The sequence below is a fragment of the Nicotiana tabacum genome, chromosome 13 (genome assembly GCF_000715075.1).
Source record: "Nicotiana tabacum cultivar K326 chromosome 13, ASM71507v2, whole genome shotgun sequence".
Lineage (NCBI taxonomy): Eukaryota > Viridiplantae > Streptophyta > Magnoliopsida > Solanales > Solanaceae > Nicotiana > Nicotiana tabacum.
The window spans coordinates 106,651,246-106,673,528 of NC_134092.1; the positions used below are offsets into that span (position 1 = coordinate 106,651,246).

General features: G+C 36.4%; 1 protein-coding gene across 3 annotated transcripts; it reads right to left on the bottom strand.

Annotated features, from left to right (window-relative positions):
- Positions 1-11,294: 11,294 nt before the first annotated feature.
- On the bottom strand, positions 11,295-16,041 carry LOC107767475 (pentatricopeptide repeat-containing protein PPR5 homolog, chloroplastic). 3 transcript variants are annotated; one of them, XR_012698130.1, is made up of 3 exons: positions 15,412-16,041; positions 13,213-14,457; positions 11,295-11,543 (listed from the first exon to the last, which is right to left on the bottom strand). XR_012698130.1 is itself a non-coding variant. In XM_075228282.1 (2 exons), the coding sequence occupies exons 1-2, from the start codon at positions 15,766-15,768 to the stop codon at positions 13,348-13,350; spliced, it is 1,467 nt and encodes a 488-aa protein (XP_075084383.1). In that variant the 5' UTR covers positions 15,769-16,041; the 3' UTR covers positions 11,295-13,347. The 3 variants fall into 3 exon arrangements, 1 of the variants encoding a protein (XP_075084383.1); XR_012698129.1 differs by having other exon boundaries at positions 11,295-11,595; XM_075228282.1 differs by having other exon boundaries at positions 11,295-14,457.
- Between the last annotated feature and the right edge of the window lie 6,242 nt (positions 16,042-22,283).

Below are 22,283 nucleotides of genomic sequence, written 5' to 3' on the forward strand. Positions count from 1 at the left end.
CACTGAAACGGACTGCATACTCTGATATTGTCATAACACCCTAGCGCAGCTGCTCAAACTCTGCACGCCATGAGTCCCTGAGGCTTTGAGGGACAAACTCTGTCAAAAACATGTCCTATAACTGAGTCCATGTAAGTGAAGCTTCCTCAGCCGGACTACTCAACTCATAAGCACGCCACCACTGATAGGCTACTCCTCTAAGCTGGAATGTAGTAAATTAAACCCCATTTGTCTCCGCTACACCCATGGTACGGAGAATACGATGACACTCCTCCAGAAAACCCTGAGCATCATCTATAGCCAATCTGCTGAAGGTAGGTGGGTGGTACTTTTTGTACCTCTCAAGTCTGAGCTGCTCCGCCTTAGAAGCTGCTTCCCTAACCTCGGGTAGAGCTGGAGCTACCGACAGTATTGGTACAATCTCTGGAACCTGGTCGACCTGAACCCGCTACTCTAGAGTACCGGCGACGGGAGTCTGTGCTCCTCCCCCGACCTGAGATATGGCAGGAGCAAGTGGAATCAATCCAGCCTGAGCTAAGGTGCTGAACATGCTCAGAAATAGGGCTAGAGTCTCCTAGAGGGCTGGTGCAGAAACAGGTACCTCATGTGTCTGCCCTCCAGCTGAAGCTACTAGGGGATCCTCTGTAGCAGCTCGTGTAGGTGCTATGGCTGTACCACGTGGACGTCCTCGACCTCTACCCCAGCCTTGGCCCCGGCCTCTCGCGGCTCTAGTAGCGGGCGTGGGTGCCTGGTCATCAGATTCGCTTGTACGTGTCCTCACCATCTGTAAGAGAATAGAATACAAAATTTTAGAGTTTCTGAAGTCAACAATTTTCGCACTACAAGGAATCAAAGTAGTGAAATTTTCCTAACAGTTCTATAGCCTCCCGAAGATAAGTACATACGTCTCTGTACTGATCCGCGAGACTCTAATAAATCGGCTTGTGACTCACGACACCTACGAACCTAGAGCTTTGATACCAACTTATCACGACCCAATTTCTCCTACGTGTGATGTCATGACGACACCTAGTATCTACAATTAGGTAAGCCTAACATTTGAGGAATAATAAATTAAAAACATAAATTTAACCAACTATTCAAAAATACACAACAAATCCCAAAACCCGGAACATCGTGAATCACAAACTACAGAAGGAAAATCTAGTGTCTCTATTCATTAGAGTCTAACAAGGAAAAATACAGAAGATAATGGACATGAAAAAGAGTAGAAGGGGACTCTGAGGTCTGCGGACGTGGCAGATATACCTTGAAGTCTCCAAAGTTGTCCCGGCTCACTGATAGTGCGGCTGATAAGGAGTACCTAGATCTGCACACAAAAAATATGTGCAGAGAGTAGCATGAGTACACCATAATCAGTACCCAGTAAGTGCAAAGCCTAATCTCGGTCGAGTAGTGACGAGGTCAGGTTAGGACCCTACTGGTAAATATATAATAAAAGATAATGTGTAATACCGCAATAAAATAAAGGCTGAAATTTTACAATAATAAAATCATAGAAATAACAGATCAGTACACAGAAACACAACAGGGGATCTCCTGAGATACCGTATCATAGTCCCAAACGTAAATGTGCAGTACATGGGGATCTCCTGGAATACCGTTTTGTAGTCCCAAAGTAAATATACAGTACATGAGGATCTCCCGGAATACCATTCCGTAGTCCCCAAGTAAATATGCAGTACAGGGGGATCTCCCGAAATACCGTTCTGTAGTCCCAAAGTAAATATGCAGCAAAAATAATAGAATTCAATACTTACGACACGAAATTCTACAGTTCAACCTAAGTATCAGTTAAGGAAAGACAGGTAAATTCACTAAACATACTACACACAGTTCAAGTAAACAGTTAAGGCAAGTAGGCATGCTATTCTAATCTAGTATGATACTACACATACTGATGAAACTCAAATAAGAAAGAAATCAGGTTATTACTTAGTAGAAAATCGGGTTTTTGCACAATTAGCCTGTGTACGTACTCGTCACCTCGCGTACACGGCGCTCATATATCAAAAATAGTAAAATTCTTACGGGGAGTTTCCCCCACACAAGGTAGGCAAGCCACTTACCTCGAACCAAGCTCAATCAATCGGTAAGAATGTCTTTCCCGCGAATATCCGGCTCTGAATGGCCCAAATGTAGCCAAAGGCAATTACATATCATAAATACGACCATAATAGACTCATCTAATTAATCAAATCAATATTTTAACAAATATTCCGAAATTCGCCCTAAAAAGTCGACCCGGGACCACGTCTCGGAATCAGGTAAATATCACAAAATACGAAAGCTCATTCACTCACGAGTCTAACCATATCAAATTTACTAAAATCCGATACCAAATGGTCCTTCAAATCCACAATTCAATCTTTCCAAATCCCTAGTCTCAAACTCTCAAATCACATCGAAAAACGCTAAAATCACGAATTACCCTCCAATTCAAACTTAAAGAACTTCAAAATTCTACAACCAATGCCGAAACCTATCAAACAACGTCCGATTGACCCCAAATTTTGCACACAAGTCATATTAAACATTACGAACCTGCTACAACTTCCGGAATCGGAATTCACCCCAATATCAAATTTTTCACTACCGGTCCAAAACTCCAAAAAATCGACTTTCGCCATTTCAAGCTTAAATGAGCTACGGATTTCCAAAACACAATCCGGACACACTCCTAAGTCCAAAATCACCCAACGGAACTAACGGAACCGACAAAACTCCATTCCGGAGTCATCTTCACATAGTTCCGACTACTGTCAAAATCTTAAGACTTAAGCTTCCGTTTTAGGGACTAAGTGTCCCAAAACACTCTGAAACCAAAATTAAAACCTCCCAGCAAGTCACATAAGCAGAAAAAGGTACGAGGGAAACAGTAAATAGGGGATCGGGGCTATTACTTTCAAAATGACTGGCCTGGTCGTTACAGAACCCACACTACTTTGAGCATGTTGTGCAGTACGATGGTCACTTTGAACGGTCCTAGACTGGCGTCCCTGTCCGGTATTCTATGCCAATGGAGGGCTACTAGAAGTTGTCTGCATCCTAGACTACGGTGGGCCAGATGGCCCTTTGCTGCTCTACCCCTTGCCCGAATTAGGCCCTACACTAAACGTGCCAAAAGTCCTGGCCTTTTTGTTCTGCTCCCTATTTTCCCTCTCCTCTTGATGAATCCTCTCAAGATCTATTGCTAAATCCACAAATTCAGTAAATGTGACGTTTCTTCTCCCACTAGCCGTATCTTTTCTGATGCTCGAAATCAAGCCACGAGCAAAGCGATCAATTTTCTCATCCTCGGTGGGGATGAGGTGGGGAGCATAACGGGATAACTTCTCAAATTTGATGCTATACTCTAGAACGGTCATAGTATCTTGCTTTAAGGTCTCAAACAATATTGCAAGGGCGGCTCTCACTCCCGGTGGTAACCACTTCCTAATGAAGATCTTCTTAAACTCCGCTCAAACCATGGTAGGTGCATCCTCCGATTGACTTTTCTCTACCCCCTTGAACTAGAGGTCAGCAATGTCTTTCAAATGGTAGGCTTCCAATCGAACCACCCGATAGTCTTTGACTTCCAGCAAAGTAATAGCTTTCTCAACTTCCTCCAAGAAGTCCTACGGGTCTGCAGTAGGATCTATACCGGTAAAAATTGGTGGCTCAAGTTTCACGAATTTCATGGCCAATTGCGCCATGTCCTCAACCATTTGTGCTCTCATCCCTCTTTGTTGGAGTGCTTGAATACCCACTTGAAGGTTATGTTGGGTCTGCATAGCCATGAGGTCAGCAAAAGTATCCATAGCCTTCCTAATATCAGTGAGGGTCTTCTCCAAGTGATTTGGTTCTGGAGGTGGAGCAGGTGCCTCATCAACTTATTCCTCGAGCTCCTGGACCACCCTTGGAGCCATTGGAACTGGAACAGTCTGTGATCTTGCAGCCTTCGGAGGTCGGACCCTAGGTCTAGCGGGTACCACTCCCAAATCCGCATCGGGTATAGGAGCAGCTTCCCAGTTCATATTACTGCCACACGTGTTCACCATCTTCTGCCAATTCATATAGCGTACGAGTTAGGAAATATTTCTTAGCTCTATTGCACGATTCTAGAATAAGAAGAAAGAGTGAAGTATTCTTATAATGTCCATACAGCCATCTCGCTATAAGTGTGGTGCACAACACACCAATAAGGAGAACTCTACCAGACACGATTTCATAGACTTTCTACGACTCGAATTAGAAACCTAGGGCTTTAATACCAAGTTTGGCACACCCTAAAACTACGTGACCGGCACCCGGTACTCTACCAGACTCGTGAACCATCCCATAGATTTATACACATGCCTAATAGGAGGATGTGAAAGCCTCTTCAATTACAATCATTTTAAGATATATGACAAAACATGAATAATGTCTTTAGGTAAATATTTTTCCTTTGAAGTAAAAGCTTCATAAAGATAAAAGAGAGTTTGATTCATGCATGCCATATAAGTAACCATAGGATTACAACCCAAAATGAATACTACTATTGTCTATGGAATCTCTATGACACGGAATGGAATAGTCAACCAAGGTATAACCTAGTGGTTAAAAAGAATAGTAATATAATAAAGTTCTCCATGAATACTAGTGTGGAGTCTCACCAAATAACGTCAACGGGAGATGTAGAGCTGCCCTATCCATGCGGCCCAAGCTGTTCAGGTCTAGTCCCTGAAAATAGAAATAGAAATGTGGCTGAAAGGCCTAAACTCTACATGCATAGTACAAACCATGAACTGTTTCCCAAAAGAAAATAGGACAAGATTTAAGAAGATACAAGATATGCATTAACAATTGATATCAATAAATAAGCCTTCATATCAATTAACGATTTTGAAAAAAAATAATAATAATATGGTAAAAAATATTTCAAAGTCTTCCTTTACCACTAATCTTTGCAATTCATATTAGATTTTTCATTTACCGGGAGCATTATACTATCGCCGACACGAAAGAAGGTCAACTAGGTTATGTACCTAGCGGCAAGTATCATATACCCTACTTGCTCATGTCATCTCATCGTTGTGCCGCACGAATCGACTCAGTCGTGCTAATAAAGTAGCACAATAGTACCCCCTAATGGGAAGTACTCTGTCGTAGTTCCCAACCGTAAGGTAGGTTCTACGCTTACACTGGCACGTGTAGTTTCATGACCTAATGAGGAAAGGTATCCAAGGTCAATCTCGGTGAACTTAAGTAACTCCCAAAACCTTTGCATTTATCAATGACAACGTTCATAGTCAAATCAACTATTTGAGAATAGTTAAATTTAAGATATTTCACAACTCATGTTTTTCCATTTCAAAAATACTACAAGTGTTATTCCTCATTTTTGTTTTAACAATTTGAATAATATTTCAAGAAAATAATATTCATAGCACTTAAATCTTGTATGATACAAGAAATGGTACAATCCCAGCTCGCTCGTCCCCACAAGCTAGGACTCACATTTAGAAACCTAATTAAATCGTGTTTCGATATGAGTTTGAAGAAAAGCTCTGAGGGTAATAAGTTTCAACGTACCTCAAATTGCTTCCAACCTTACCCCAAATGATCCAATAATACCCACGAGTCACAATCTACATATACAGACTCACATAGTTTAATAACGCGTTACAACAATACCAGCCGAGCCAACTAAAGGTTTAACACTTAAGTCCAAATTTCATAAGTATAGAAAAAATCATCATTTCATCATATGAAGATAAATTATTAAATTTTAACTCCAACTCATTCATTACACTTGTTATGGGATCTAGTCGTTCTACTAGAAACTCAAAATAATATCATTCAAACAAGACTCAACACTATTCATCATCCCTACCAACCAACTCTTCAATTTCAAGAATAGCTTCTAGGGATTTATGAATAGATGTTTAAATACAAATCTAACTTCATAAATATACTCTATTACGTCCATGGAGTATAATACCCAAGTTTTGAATGAAGGTATTACCTCTTTGTTAAACCCTAGAATTTCCATGATTTGAGTTCTTAAAGTGTTTTTGAGATTTTCTTCAGAAATCTATAATTTCCATGTAGTTGAAGAGTTAAGAGATGTAATTAATGAACTAAATCTACCAAGAAAGAATTAAATTCTTACCTTAAAGGTGTATTAATGGTAGGTAGATATTTTCTCTCTCTATGTCTTCAAAGACAAAGCCCCAAAATAAAAGACCAATCTCCTCCCGTAATTGCCTTTAAAAGGCTTCAAAATTCGGATGCCGCATGGGACACGTCGCGTGCTTCATCGCGTACGTCCTAGCTCCTTCAACCTGAGCGGACGCCAACTTTGGCGCTATGGGACAAGTTCACTGCCTCACATTGGGTTCCAACTTATTTCGGACGCGATGGAGATGCGACGCATCAAGTGCAGCGTCCATCACTAAAATAATATTTTGGTTTTCAACTTTGTTTATTCCATTCCCCTACTTTACATGTTGCTTTTGTCTTTAATAATTAATCTCTTTTTTCCCTTTGTCCCTTTGTTAGACAACAACCTTTTTACTTTTTTCTAAATCCTTTTTTTCCGTTTCCATCAAGAGGCTAGGATTTTAAAATCCTTGTTTTCTAATTAAATTCAAATTCTTCAAAGTTAGCTACATACCATTGAACAACAACAATAACAATCCAGTATAATCCCACTAGTGGGGTCTGGGGAGGGTAGTGTGTACGCAGACCTTACCCCTACCCTGGGGTAGAGAGACTGGTTTTGATAGACCCTCGACTCTCTCCCTCCAAGAACTCCCCACCTTACTATTGGGGTGACTCGAACTCACAACATCTTGGTTGGAAGTGGAGGGTGCTCACCACTAGAGCAACCCACTCTTGTCTTAGCTACATACCATTGAGTTCTTATAATTTCGGCTACATACCATTGAGTTCTTATAATTTCGGCCCTTCTGACATAGAAACTTGATATGCTCCAAATACATTTGTTGACCTTGTAACATCCACTAAATAAATGATTAACTATTGAAATTATCCCTAAGCATTCCAATAACCTTATTCTATTCGAATAACCTTATTCTATTCGAATAACCATATATCTCATATTTAACAAATTAACTCGAATTAATTAAGAAAATTCACGGGGCTTTACAACATTTGCCTCCTTTAGTATGACCATCTTTATCATTTGTTTCTCCTTCTTCAATGAGTTTTATCTTTGGAACCGATTTGTCTGTTACGCTTCTTGCGTGCCATAGACTCTGTCCCTCATGGACTTTATTCTATTTGGAGTATTAGCAACTGAAATATGACATTTAGCTTTGGGTCAGCAAATGCGGCTGCCAATAATTTGTAAATGAATTATCACTTGAACTTAAAGTTCATATTTTCTTGTACGAGGATCTATATGTATTAATAATAACCCATTCCACGTATCACTTTCTCAGCTACCCATTTTCTCCCCCTAATGTTGAGATCACCAATACATTTACCAACCTTCTTTGGGAACCCATCTTTGTGCATTGTGGTGGCATTATTAAATCATATAGCACATCCATATTTCTAGATAAAAATTATTTGGTTCCTAACCCTGAACCAATTGTGATAGGGAGAAATTTTCATAACTTGGCTAGATGCGTACAAGTGTTGTTGTATATTAAATAATACATCTCATACCAAATTTCGTTTTGGAAGTTTTGTTCTCATAACTAATGGTTTAGCTATAATTGGAGGCATACAATTTCTGCTAAACCAACTTAGATTTAAACCAGCATTATCAAGATAAATCACCATAATTTATATTCTAGAATTGTGCTCTAATAATTTGAATAAGCAACCTTGCAAAAGTCAAACTGCAAGTTGATAACAAATGCACATGTGACCATACAATAGATGCATCTATTAAAATCATATAATAGTAAATGGTCCACATGGTAGGTGATTGGGCCCATATATTTATCACCCTTTTGTTCGTTACAGAAATCAAATGATTCAATCCCAACCTTAACTGGTATATCATGAGAATACGCAGCACAAGAGAATTTTTGAAGAATCTTCTATTTCTTCAATATATACCAATGTGAATTCTCAATTAATTTTTGCATCATAATTGAATCGGGATGGCCAACCGGTCATGCCAACTAATATTTATTTCAGTTAACCTCTAGTTTACTTGTGGCATGTGATTTCATCATCATGCTTATACTTGTGTAGTACAAATAGAAGAAAAGTAGGGTAACCTTTTATATTTACCTAGTATGATTATAGTAATTTGAAGATATTCAATCTTCCTTTCATTTATAGTCTCAATATGCCAACCACTTTGGCTTCTACATTTGAAACTCAAAAAGTTTCTTTTGAGACTTACTACAATATTAATGTCATGAACAATTTTACCCATCCGGGTAGTACAAATTAGCTTTTCTGGAGCTCTTAATTGATTTTGTACTATAAGATCTTTTGTGACACCATCCATATGGTGAATATCTCCTTTACGGAGAAAATCATATAATAATAATTGTCATGGTCAAATCATCATAAGCAAAATCATTTCTTGCTTTAATTTTGTCTTTAATAACTTTTATAAGGCATGCCAAAATATTTTTGGCGTATCACATGTACGCAACCAATGACATATTCATGTAATCACACAATAATATTTATTCTCTTTATTTCACTCAAACCTCCCTTAGAGGTGAGTTGTGAGTTGTATGATATTCATCCAATCATGCATTGCATGCCTTTATTCATTACTTTTATCACATCTTGCCACATTCACCTTCATGAATGTGTCTGCATTCCCAATGTTCATCACAAGTCACATTCTCTTCAAAGAATAGAGTATAGTCATAGCGACGTGCTTTATTATTTTTTTCATACCAATTTGATGGTAAACATTGTCTTCACCTTTTGAAGGACTATTTTGAGAACCCTTATTGTTCTTCTTTTATAATCATAGTGATGACTATTATTATTTTGTTCTTTGGAACGCCCACGTTCATTGGTCAACCACTTGTCTTTATTTAGACTTATTATGCACCGCTACTACATTCACTTTAAGAATATAATGGAGCAAATCAAGTGGGACGCACTTCATGCCTTTTCATGAAAAATATATTATTTTTCTTTAGTCTTCATTATACCATCAATATGGTACATTGGGACTCAAACCCAATGCATTACCAATATAAAGGCATGTTAGGCCATAATGAATTGGGACTCAAACACAACTCTTATCATCATGGAGCATCAGGACTTGAATATGATGTCTTATCCTCAATAAATATCATAATCTGTCAAAGTAAACTGGGACCATAAAATATTACCATTCATGATTATATGCATAAGTGAATTAAGTTTCAACAATACATATAGAATATAATAACTCTTATGGTCAGAATATTTGTTGTAAATTCTATTGGAGTTCAAATGGACCATAACTGAATGTCATAATATCTCTTGAATCAATTTTAGGATATTGCTACTGCAGGGGCTAATTTAAGACAGAAAATATAAAGAATATTTTCAAATGTATGTATCGGGGTGATGTTCTTTCGATACAGTTTTAATTGAAAATAGATTCTGGGGGTAAATCGTATTTATAATTTTAAAATCATGTAAACATAGAGTCGTAATACACCTTCAATTATAGTAGTAATTTTGATAGTCATAGTACCTCTCTAATTTGTTAATTATTTTAATACCATGATCATCCTTATAAATGCAAGTCTAACTCCACATCAAACAAACAAAAATAAATCTCATGCTTCAAGATTCAAAATATGTAGGAAGAGATCAAAGATACTGCTATAGTTCGGTGCTAAGCCATCTTTTTTTTTAATCATTAGCTTTATGTACTATTAATAAACATTCTCAAAGATGTCATATATTTCTGTATAACATGCACAAACTCATAAAAACACCACAATGATGAATGAAGGCAAAAAAATCTTACGTATGGTCGTACTTGATTATATAACAAATTCATTTCTCTGCAAAACTATAATTATATTATAGTGTAATATATATTATATTAACCTTTAATCACAAAGTAATTTAATATTAGAATGAATGGTGAAATTTACTCCCTAGACAACAGAGATCTCGTACATCTCAGCTTCTTAAATTTTCACTTTGGGTTTGGTTTAGGCAATATTTATGTTCCTTACTAATACTTAGGACTAAAATTTTACGAAGAGAAACTTCATGTTAGATACATAAAAGTAGATATTTGTGCAGTGGTATGAATGTATAAACGCTTACCATTATGAAGAAAAATTAGAATAAAGTTACTTTGCCGCCAAATTGGTATTGGCCAACGCCATGGAAGTTAAAGAACACCTACCACATAATCTTGATAGAAGATTATGAAATGAGTCATTCGCGTTGATAACGTGTTATGAAATATAGCTCAAAGTAACAATATATAACAAGGAAAAAACAAGCTAAGAGATATAGAGAGAAAGAGAGGAGAGATTCTTATTTCTTCTTCAATTGTGTGATCTTTTCATCTATTACAAGGTCTTTATATAGGCATGAAAAATGAAGAAATATGTCATTGAATATGTCATTAAGCATTTGAGATCATGGAGGAAGATCATGGAGTTACAATCGTAACTCCATGAGTATTATAGTAGTGAAAGTTGTGGAGATAATGGAGAAGAGTAGTGAGCATTACTCCTTTGGTGGTTATGGACATCCACCATAATTCAAGATTTTATAACATGTTTCAATTTTCTTAGATTATTTCCAATTCAAAGACAATTGGTCAAGAAAGAGGTTAAAATATCTCATTTTTAATCGACCAAGTCCGCGAGTTGGTGATAAGCAAAAAAAAAATTAAGTTGGTGCAGGGGCGGAGCTAGAAGTAAGTATGGGTTCAATCGAATCCACTTATTTTTGCTTAAACATTGTATTTGTAATTTTTTTTTTTAAATTATATATATAAATATTAAATTTAAAACCCAATTAAAATTTAAAACACATAAAGTTAAAATTCTAGCCTTTGTGCGTTGGTGCATGTGAGTTCTTTTTCTAATTACCCAAGTTCGATGAAGAAAGTCAACGAGTACTCTCCTTGTTCAGAAATTTATAGAACGATATTTCTAAAATTTCTGCAGCACATTTTCCATCAAACAACTTTAATCTCTAATGGACACATTTTCAATGTGGGCTTGTGTCTTCTTTCAGTTCTTCATTTTCTTTATTATTATTATCCCCCTTCGCCATTTGCAAACAAACGACCCTTCAAAAGTTTCAAGAGCAGGGACAAAGGAAATTTGTACAATTGATGAGACAAACAAATGGTAAAAGAATTGAACTGGAGATGTCATATCTCTCTTTCTAATTGTTTGCAACAGAATAACATTGCTGAAAAAGAGAAAGAGAAAGAGAATCTACAGATGCAAACAGGAAAACTTCAAGGCTAGTGCAATGACTACAACTATTTGCAAGAGACACCCTCTTGGTACAACATCAAGCATCACTTTCTCTGAAGGAATAGGTAATGAGGTTCACGATTTGAATGTTTCATGTTTTATCTTGAACATGTGACAAGAAATGAAAAGGATTAAGTATCATAAAATAAGCACTCTGACATCACTAGTTTCTTCAATATGGGATATCTATGAATACCAAGCAAACTACTAGACTATTTATAGGAGTAATAAACTTTGTGTTTGCTTTAACCAATAGAAAATAAGAGAAAGGAAAAGGGATTTTACAGTGGAAGGGAAATAATTCACGTCAAATTTATCTCATCTTTCTTTTTTTTTTGTTTGGATTGTTAATCAAATCTATCTCATCTTTTGCTGTTAAAAAAAATGTAGACAATGGACGATCACAGCACAGCAAATTTTTAGACTTACAGGTTAATGTTCTTGTTAGTTTTCACTTCAAAGGAAAGAAGGCTGGTTAGGGAGGAATTAAGTATACTACCTCAAAATATGCTAATAATATCTAGAACCTCTTTCCGGAATTCAAGAATAGCATTCATATGCAAATGTAGGTGATCTAGTCTCCTCCAGGAATACTTTAAGCAACATATTCTATAAAATTCTAACTTGATAACTAGGAAAACAGATAATGCATCCAAGGGCGTGGCCTAGTAGTCAATAAAGTGGGTGAAGCTTTCGAGACCAAGGTTCAAATCCTAGCAGAGACAAGAATGGTAGGTAGTTCCTTCCCATTGACCTATGCTTTGGTGGGCAAAGTAACCCGGTACTTGTGTTGGCGGAGATAGCAGGTACCTGGAACAGTCAAGGTGCCCGCAAGCTGACCCTCACACCGCCTATATAAGGGCAAAAGAATGAGATTGTTCGGAAATGGAAACTCACTAGCACCTCTCGTTTTCACAATGCCTCACTGCTACTTACAAACAATTTATTTAGCTGTTGGTGGAGTCAAATCAATGTATTGATTCCTTGAAAGTCCAAGATCACAAATTCTCGAAATTGTTCTTAAAGTGCATAAGCAGCCTGGATCAGGATTAACAATTTGGTTCGCGATGATTTTTACTTCTTTTTTTTTCTTTTCCTTTTGTGACTTTCTGAAGAGAACAGATCATGCAAGCTTAACTGCACTACTTGAAAACTAAGTTGCTCGGACACGGGTGTCCGATACGGGTGCGGATCTAGAGGTCGGATCCTTCGAGATGTAAATTCTAAGATTCGGGGATACGGATACAGGTGCGGGGATCCGGCTGAAAATAATTTTAAAAAAAATATAAGAACATCTCTAAATTATGATAACTTTTGTGTTATACTTACGTATAGTTTGTAAATTGTGGATTTCTTTTTTATTCTCAAGTTGTAGATAAGTGAAGGATTGATTTCCTAGATAAAGTATGCTATTTTCTTCAAATTTACCCTAGTTTTGGTTCTGATTTTCGTGAATCAAATTGTATCTCATCTCGAATTTTCCGTCTGTCGTGGTCAAAGTACCCAAATTATTTGACAAGATCCGGTACGGATCCCATACCCACACCCATACTAGTGTCGTGTCAACACGAGTGCGGCACATAAACTGCCATGTCGGAGCAACTTAGCTTGAAAATGCTCGTTGACATTCAAATGCATATGCACCTTTTAGTTCTTACAAAGTGATCCATATATGATAATAAAATATTTGACGAAACACATCAAAAGAAATTATTAAGATATGCAAAAGACATAATAATATCTATAGTCCAAGAAATAGCAAGAAAGATACCAGGGAGACAAAAACAGTCCTTGCCGTTCCATAGATGATTACTGAGCCACTCAATGTGTCTTGCGAAGAAACCTCATCATTGTCTGAGAGACGAGTGCTTCAACCAGCTTTCTAACTCCAACCCACTCTTTCTTTTCACTTACGACCCCTCTGCCTGTTCAATCCTTTATTATCACCAGCTGCCTTTTGGCTTAAAGGTCCAGTCCCAAAGGCCCCCAAAGCATCAAGAAAGAACTTTTTGTTGGGGATGATCCCATCTTTGTCCATACAAGTCAGCAATTTTTGTACTAGCTCCTTCATATCGGCTTTAGTGTACGCCTTATATAGAAGTTTATAGGTTGAGGAGTCTATAGGGAAAGTTTTGGCTGAATGAATACTCTCAAAGAGCGCGTGGGCTTCAACAGGTAAACCATTCATGCAATAAGTATCAAGCATTGAATTCAGTGTTGAAACCTTCTTCTCCTTTTCAGATTCTACCACCCTATCAAATAGTTCTCTTGCTTTCGCAACACAGTCGCAATGCCCATACATCATAATGAGGCACTCATATGTGATGTAACTTGGCCTATAACCTAAGTCAATCAACTTCTCAAGAACTAACTCTGCTTTCTCTCTGAGTCGTGCTTTTCCATAGTTTGTTATCATTGAGTTAAATGTGGGAATAGTAGGTTTTTCCTTGGATCGAAGCAAGCTTTTAAAAACTTGTTCCATCTTCTGAAATTCCTGCTTCTTCCCATATGAATCAATCAATATGTTAAAAGTAATAATATCTGGTTTCAGCTCATTACTCTTCATTCGAGAGAGAACATGCTCCATTTCCTTGATCATCCCATTTTTCCCATAGGCATCCATCAGACCATTAAATGTGAATATATCAGGAGTGACTATGCTCTCCTCAAGATCTTTCATCAGAGCATCTACCTGTTCAACATTTTTTGCCTGAGCAAAAGCTCTCAAAAGAATGTTGTAGGTAACAATACTTGGATTACAACGCTCCATTCCCTTCATCTTCTCAAAGTAACCCATAGCCTTTGCCAAGGCCTTGGATTTGTCTCGGGAGTGGAGATGGGCTGAAATGACTGCGTTGTACACTGAGGTATCTGGCCGACACCCACTATTACGCATCTCGGAGAACAGCCACATTGCCATTCTGATCTGCCCTTTCTTCCCCATTACTGATATCAACTTTGAGTAAACCCCATTATCCGCTATATACCACCGTTGTTTTTGCATCCATCTGAAAACCTATATATATTAGATCTATAAGTGAAACAACTGCCTCTGTGAACTAATTCTACTTCAGATAAGTCAGTCAAAAAAGGCATTCTGCGTTGATAATTAAAGAAAAGGATAGGCATTCAGACAAAATTCTCTAGTTACCTATATTCTTTTTCCAGTATAAGCCGTAAAAACATATGACAGAAACCAGCACCTTCTACACACCCAAGAAAACTCCAACATAAAAGTTGAACACAAACCCATAAATGGAAATTCGAACCTAAACCACTCGGTGATAGCATTTCCTCAACCTCTACACAACAGTTTTAATGTCATGAACCTTTTGAATTTGCACATGATATTAGATGTTCTAGTCCATTGATGTCTTCGAAACACATAAACCTTTGCACCAAGCTCAGAGATCGTATGCAACACACTAACCTATCTCTCCATATTGCCAATGGTAGAGAAATCCAAATAGCTTGATCAAGACACATTCATTAGTCAATTCCAAAATACCAATCAATCAACTACATCTCAACCGCAAACTAATTCAGGTAGGTCATAAAAACCCTCTGTATTCATTCTGTTCTATTCAGCCTATCTCATTCCAATATTGAATAATTTGTTACGGGTCCCTTAAGACAAGGGGTTCTAGCATCCAACAGTGTGGTTTAATGGTCAATGAAATTGGATGTCTCAGGTTTAAATCTCAAATCTCAAGGGAAGCAAAAATACAAAATACACTAGGTGATCTCTTTCCATGCCTAAGCCTTGGAGGGCAAAGTTACCTAATACTTGTGCGGGTGGTAGCTAGCAGGTACCCGGTCTACACGCAAACTAGCTCAGACACCACCATCATTTATTAAAAAAATAAGAGAGTAGGGGGGTTTTCAATCTCACACTTATCCCTATATAGATATACAAGGTTAACACTTAAAAAATGGAAATGCAAAGTCTAACGTAAATGAAGGCGCTAACCTCAAGGCATTGAAGCCAATTATCAGTTTTGCCAAGTTCTTCAAAGAGCAAGAAACAGTGTTCAGTCCTCACAAACTTAACATACTTGTTCAGAGTGCTCACTAATGGCTTTTTATCACTGAAATTCCTCATAAGCAAAGTCACCAGCTCCTGTGCCTCGGATGACCCCCTGGTACTCGTGGTACCCGACTTCCTCCCGGGTCGGGTCGACACACAACGGATAAGATAGAAAACGGGTCTCTTGTAAGTGAAATTTAGCCATGGATTGTGAGTCAATCTGGGTTGTTGAAATGTTGGTGTAGTAGTAGTTAAGGAGGGAAATTGAACCGACCCGGAATAAGAAAATGGGAGGGTCATTGTTGGTATTTTCTATTGCTGTAATTGAAGTGGAAATTGACTGTGCATTGGATTGGGGGTACTTTTATGTGGGTAGGGGGTTAGGGAGATAATGGTGAAAAATGGAGAGAGCAAGTGAGCAGATATTGCAGAGAAGTAGTGGAAGTTTTCGGAACTTTGAGTTCGGAGAGAAGGGATGATGTGCAGTAAATGACGATATTACCCTTTAATGGGCGAAAACGGAAAATGGATGGATCCGATCTTGGATCGGGGGAATTGAACCCGACGTGAATCGAACACGCAACCTTCTGATCTGGCGGATCCTGTTGTACTTTATTCGTATAGTTATTTAAATATAATGGAATTTACTTGTTCTTGTTATTACAGTGTCTTCACAAAGTATAATTGGCTTTAGATGTAAACTGATGTTAAAGATTATGGTACATCGTTAAAACGACACCAGTGCAAAAATGTTCAAGATACGAAACCTTTGGATTATACAAAGAAAATTAAGGACCCGTTTGTCTATATATATTTATTTATTTTTCGAATATTTTTAAAAAAAACGTGTTTGTTCATGAAATTTTACAAGTTTTTGTAAATATTTTGAAAATAAATTTTTCAAAAAATCACTTTTTTTGTTTCCCCACTCACAAAACTGCAACATTTTTCAAGTGAAATGCATGTCCAAACAACAACACGACCTAGTGAAATCCCACTAGTGAGGTTTGGGGATAGTAGTGTGTATACAGACCTTACCCCTACCTCGAGGGGGTAGAGAGGTTGTTTCTGATATATCATCGGCTCAAGAAAACAAAAAGAGGCAATATATTAGTACTATTAATAAAAACCATAGAGAAAAAAATAGCAGCATCACAAAAATCGAAAATAGATGAAAAGCAAAACAATAACCAGTAAATAAAGCCTGGCACTAAGAGGAACAAAAGAGTAGTGTAAACTCAATATTAACCACTAGCAGTCTAAGACTAAGTCCTAACAGACTAGCCTCACTCTGGAGCGCCGTAAAAATATGCACAACTACCTCCTAACCTACAACCTTAATGCTCGACCTCCACAAATTCATGTCTAAAGTCATGTCCTCGGTAATTTGAAGTCACGTCATGTCCTGTCTGATCACCTCTGAATAACCGAATAACCAACTCAAGGTACTTGAAACTGCCCCTCTTGGGGATGGCCTGTGATTCAACCCTCATGCCAATCCCACTTCCGTCGGCTTGACGCACACATGTCCAAACATAATTTCAAATTCCAAATACAATTTTTCAACTTAACTCCAAATATTACTTTTTTTAAAATTTTAATTTCTATGTGCAAACGCCTATTAAATATCTACCTAATTAAATTGGGATTGAGTCACAATATTGCGGCCAAACGCACACGCAAGTATACACGGTCGTCAAGTAATAAAGTGATAAGATAGAGTGTCGAAATCACGAGAACTTGTTATCAACTATTAACTAAAAATTAGATTATCCTAATTATCTAAACAAGAATTAATCCTAAGAGTATGTGACTCTAGACTAATTGAAATAAAGAAAAACAAATAATGAACTATGAACAAAGGAAAAACACAGTTTTATGTTATCAATGCAACGAAAACGATCTAGGGTCATGAACTATCTAACAATCCTATTGTATTCTTCAAATAAATTAACTAGTTAATTTATCTGGTTTATTCGTTGATGGGGTTAATATTGCTCATAAGAATCTATCGAGTTCTTACTCGCCTATTCAAACTAACCCAACGCCCATATGTCTATGGAGTTAGAATCAACAACAATGCATTTATAATTTCCGTATAATAATCAAGCAAGGCAATTAGCATATGTTTATTCTAACCGCGAATCCATTCTCCGATGTCCGGTTTCAATAATTTGTTCCACTCAATCCTATATGCAATCTAGAATTTCACTTTCGAATTCAATTCTAAATTTGTAGATAATATTCAATTGGTGATCAAGCAATCAAATAATTAACGGCAAGATCGAATAAATAAACTAATACGATAAATCAAGAAATCAAAATCAATATTTGAATAACAATAGTTATGAAAGAACCATAATCCTAGAACGTGAAGTTTAGCTTCACATAGACATGGTAATAAAACAATACAAATAAACATAAAAATTACTAAGTTTGATAGAAGAAAGATGAAATTCGCCCTCCACGGTGATTCTGTGTTCTCCCTTGATCAAAAATTATATAAAAATTATGTTTTAGGACTATTTATAGGTGTAGGATAAAATAGACGAAATAATCAAGTCAAAAAAAAAGAAAAAGAAGGAGAACGCGCGACGAATCCGATGCTGGACCTCTCATCGCGAAGCTTAACGCCAGGTAATAGCCTCGCGCCGCCTGCTGCTCCCCACTTGTTTCGTTTTCAATTTTGGCTTATTGCCTAACTTTTCTTTTCCATTCGTCTGATGTTGTTTGCTGCTTCAACATTACTTTGCTATCCTTGACTTATAGCCTGTTTGACCAAACTTCTAAAATCATATTATTTTGAGAATTATTTTTTAAAAAATATTTTTGGTGAGAAACAGTTTGTGTTTGATTAATTAATTTGAAATGCACTTTTGAACAGTAATTAGTATTTGACCAATCTTTTAAAAACTGCTTATAAGTGTATTTTTGTCAAAAGTACTTCTCAAAAAAGTGTTTTTGGAGAGAAACTATTTTTTTCTGCTTCTCAAAAACTATTTCTGCTTCTCCTCAAAAATACTTTTTTTCCTTCCAAAAACTTGGCCAAACACCTCAATTTTTGGCCAAAAGTACTTTTGGAAAGAAAAAAAAAAGAAGAACTTTTGGCCCAAAAATAAACTTGGCCAAACAGGCTATTATTTTCTTTTGTTGTCTCATGCCGGCCTTTAATTCTCTCCTATCATTACACCATAATCACCCATTATCTTTCCATATCACAATGACTTCTTTGACTGTTTCGATGACTATTTCTTTGCCAATGTACCTACATTATTTATTAACACCCAAATAAGTATAAAATTTCATAATTTAATTAAGTTGGGCATATTTAATATCAAATATAACCAAAAGACAGTAAAAGTGTATTAATGAAAAAAAGGCATTACACGTGGAATATTAGCAAGCTAATGAAACATGACGCGTGGAACAACGGTATAGCGACAAGTGGCACACTCAATTAATGGAATTAAGAATACAAGGAAGGTATGGGAGAAACACCCACGAGACAGTACAGAGAAGAGAACCGGGCATGCCAGTTGTCAAATAAGAGGCGTGAGCGAAATGAATAAAGGTTAAAAATAGGGGAAGATACACGAACCATAAGTAAATAAAGAAGGGGAATCAGAGCAGTTATAAGGGATCTATAGCCATAAATATGTCAGTTTCAGTTATCCATGATAATGGGCAATCAATGCAATTAATGCTCATAATGAATCCAAGTTAAGTGTGAAAACCGTTATGATTGTACGCTCCTATATAAGGATAAAGAATTTCATTTGTAATGATAGATTATGATTATGACTGAAATATATTTTATTATACTCTGCTAAATCAAAGTTTCCAGCCTTGATTTTAGAGATTGATTGTTGCTTCATTCCTTACTTCTCTTTGATAATTTTCTCTATTACTTTTGTTATTTTTCTAAAAGGTTATTGTAGAAGTGAAGTAAAACTTGGTTATCAATTACCCGTTTTCTCCTAAATATAGATTTTAATTGAGAAATCTATTTTTTGGTTAAACAAAAAGTGCAAGTAAATTAATATTAAAACATATGAAAATATGCCTAACATCACACAACTAACAATTAGTCGTTGATTGGTATAAGATTTTTCAGAGAAGTTGAAAAATGCTTATCTTAAAAATAAAAAGTAGGTGTTGGCAGTTCCATATGATCTTAACTAGGGGTGTAGATAGATCGAGTTGGTTCGAATTTTTTAATTACCAAACCAAACCAATTGTATGAGGTTATTAAATATAAAGACAAAACCAAACCAATAAAAGTCAATTTTTTTTGTGCTCCAAAACATAGAGTTTGTGCTCCAAATATTTTCTTTTAATCCTAGTAAGACAAAACTATATAAGGTATTTTTCAATAAAATAACATAAATATGAGATGATTCATGGCATTATACTAAAATATTCAACAATAAAGATAATAAAATTACATAAATAAATATTATTAATAAGCCATAATAAAAATAAACATAATTTAAAATTACTAATAATTTTCTGAATAAGTACGACTAATAAGTACTATTATTTATATGACTAAACACTAAAAAAAATAAGTTATGCATTTTATCTAAACCATGAAAAAACTAAAAAATAGATATCCAACATTATTTTCATTCATAGTATAATTGAATTGAATGTCGTTTATTAGCATTAGTATTGATTTGATTTTGGTTTAGGATTATCGAGTTACTAATATTTATGGACTATAAAACTTATTGGAGCATCCAAAATTATAAGTTCAAGCTAGGATTATTGGTTTGGTTTCGGTTTGATCTTTTTTGGTTAAAACCAAATCAAACCAAATATGGTCGGTTATTTTTTTTCCAAGATCAAACCAAATCAAACCAAGCCATAGTCGAATTTTTTCCTCTCGATTTGACTCGAATTATCGGGTTGGTGCAGTTTGCGATTTCATTTATACCCCCTTAATCTTAACCAGTGTTTAATGGTGGCATGTGGGCCGGTTAGGACCGGGACCGGCCCAGGACCGCAAGCCCACATGGGCGGTGGGCCTAAACGGTCCTAACCGGATAGGACCGGGACCGTGGGGTGGTGGGCCGGGTAGTGGGTCGGTCTCATAGGTGAGGCCCGCGGACCGGGACCGTTTGGGACCGGGACCGACTGAGAAGTAGGCCAGTTCAAGCGGTCATAAACGGTCCTAAACGGGCCCAACGGATAATTTAAAAAAAAAAAGATTTACCGTTTGGCCATTTAAAAACTAGCCGTTTGGTCTGCTAAAATAGTCGTTGGCTATTTACAAAATAGCCATTTAACCCCCCAAATTTTGTTTTAACCCCAAACTTTTTATAATTAAACTTTTTCCCTATTTTCAACTATAAATACCCCCTCATTCTTTCATTTTTCTCACAAAATCATCAATATCTCTCTAATATTCTTCTATAATTGCTTACTTAATTGTTACAATTTGTGCAAAATTGTGAAGTTGGTGAATTGAAGTTTTCAAGTCTTCAACGATAATTATTTTTCAACAAGTTGTTCGTCAATTCGGTAAACTCGTTCTAACTCTTAAGTTTTAATATTATAGTTTTGTTTGTTTTATTTACTTTGCTTGATTAATTAAGATGACTTAGTCCTTAAAAAAATGTTTAGTAAAAATAAGAGAAAATTCAAGAGTGGTGAATCTAGTGGCCAATATGTTCCTCCTCCACTTTCCCCGGCTCTCCGACCCAAACCTGTTACCTGTCCTACACCTCTTATTCTTGATAGCGATAATAATTTATTACAATTTACCGAGAGTCAATTTTGCCATAATATTGCACCCGGTGAACAATTAAACCATGAATATATGAATGTTCTTTATGGTAATCCAACTATTGATGAAAATAGTGATAAAGAAATAGATTTTGATGAAACGCAACCGGATGACGATACACCCACTAGTCATGCTCCTAAAGTTAACCCAACTAATAATAATCCAAATGATCCCCCGTCTGACCCTGCTGTTACTGCCCCTACTTTTTCTAGACAACCTTCTAAACGGGCAGAAACATCTCTTGTTTGGCCATTTTTTACTCAACTAAGAGAAAAAATAGGGCTAAGTGTAAAACTTGTGGCAAAGAATTAGTTTTTAAATATGTTGGAAGTCAGGGGGGACGAGAAGTTTGACTAGACACATATTGCTATACCCTCAAGATAAAGCTAGATATTTTCGTATGAAAGCTTTGGCCGAGGGGACAAGTGCACCTAGTCAGGCTGACCTTAGTACCGGGTCAAATTAATTTTAACCGAAAATTAACACCGTTACCGGTGGTATTTTATATTATGATCCAAAAAAAGATCGGGAAGAATTGGCAAAATTGATTACTGTTATGTGCTTACCCTATAGTTTTTCTTCTAACCCTCACTTTGTGCATTATATTAGAAAAGTTTATAATCCTACTTATAAAGGTTTTCCTCGCACAACCGTAAAGAGTGATATTTATAAATATAAACATGAATATGAACAATATTTGCGCTATTTATTTACTCATATAAATTATCGTGTTGCTATTACAACTGATATTGGTAGAAGTGGTAATGACTGTGATATACCTTACTGTTACCAGTCATTGGATTAATGAGTATTGGATAATATAAAAGCGCATTATTGCTTATAGAATAATTAATTCACGTCACACAGGGCTGTTTATTTCTAGCACGATTACGGATATTTGTAGATATTTTTGCATTAGTGATAAAATAATGTCAGTTTCAATGGATAATGCTACTAGTAACACAAATGTTGTAGCCTTGCTTACCACTACACTAAGTCCTGCATTTAGTAACATTTTTCATGTTAG

Bases quoted from the DNA above. Each gene is read 5' to 3' on its own strand.
- LOC107767475 (XM_075228282.1), bottom strand. From the start codon at position 15,768: ATGACCCTCCCATTTTCTTATTCCGGGTCGGTTCAATTTCCCTCCTTA. The intron at 14,458-15,411 runs GTTAGCGCCTTC...TAATATATATAG, and splicing joins ATTGGCTTCAATGCCTTGAG to GTTTTCAGATGGATGCAAAA.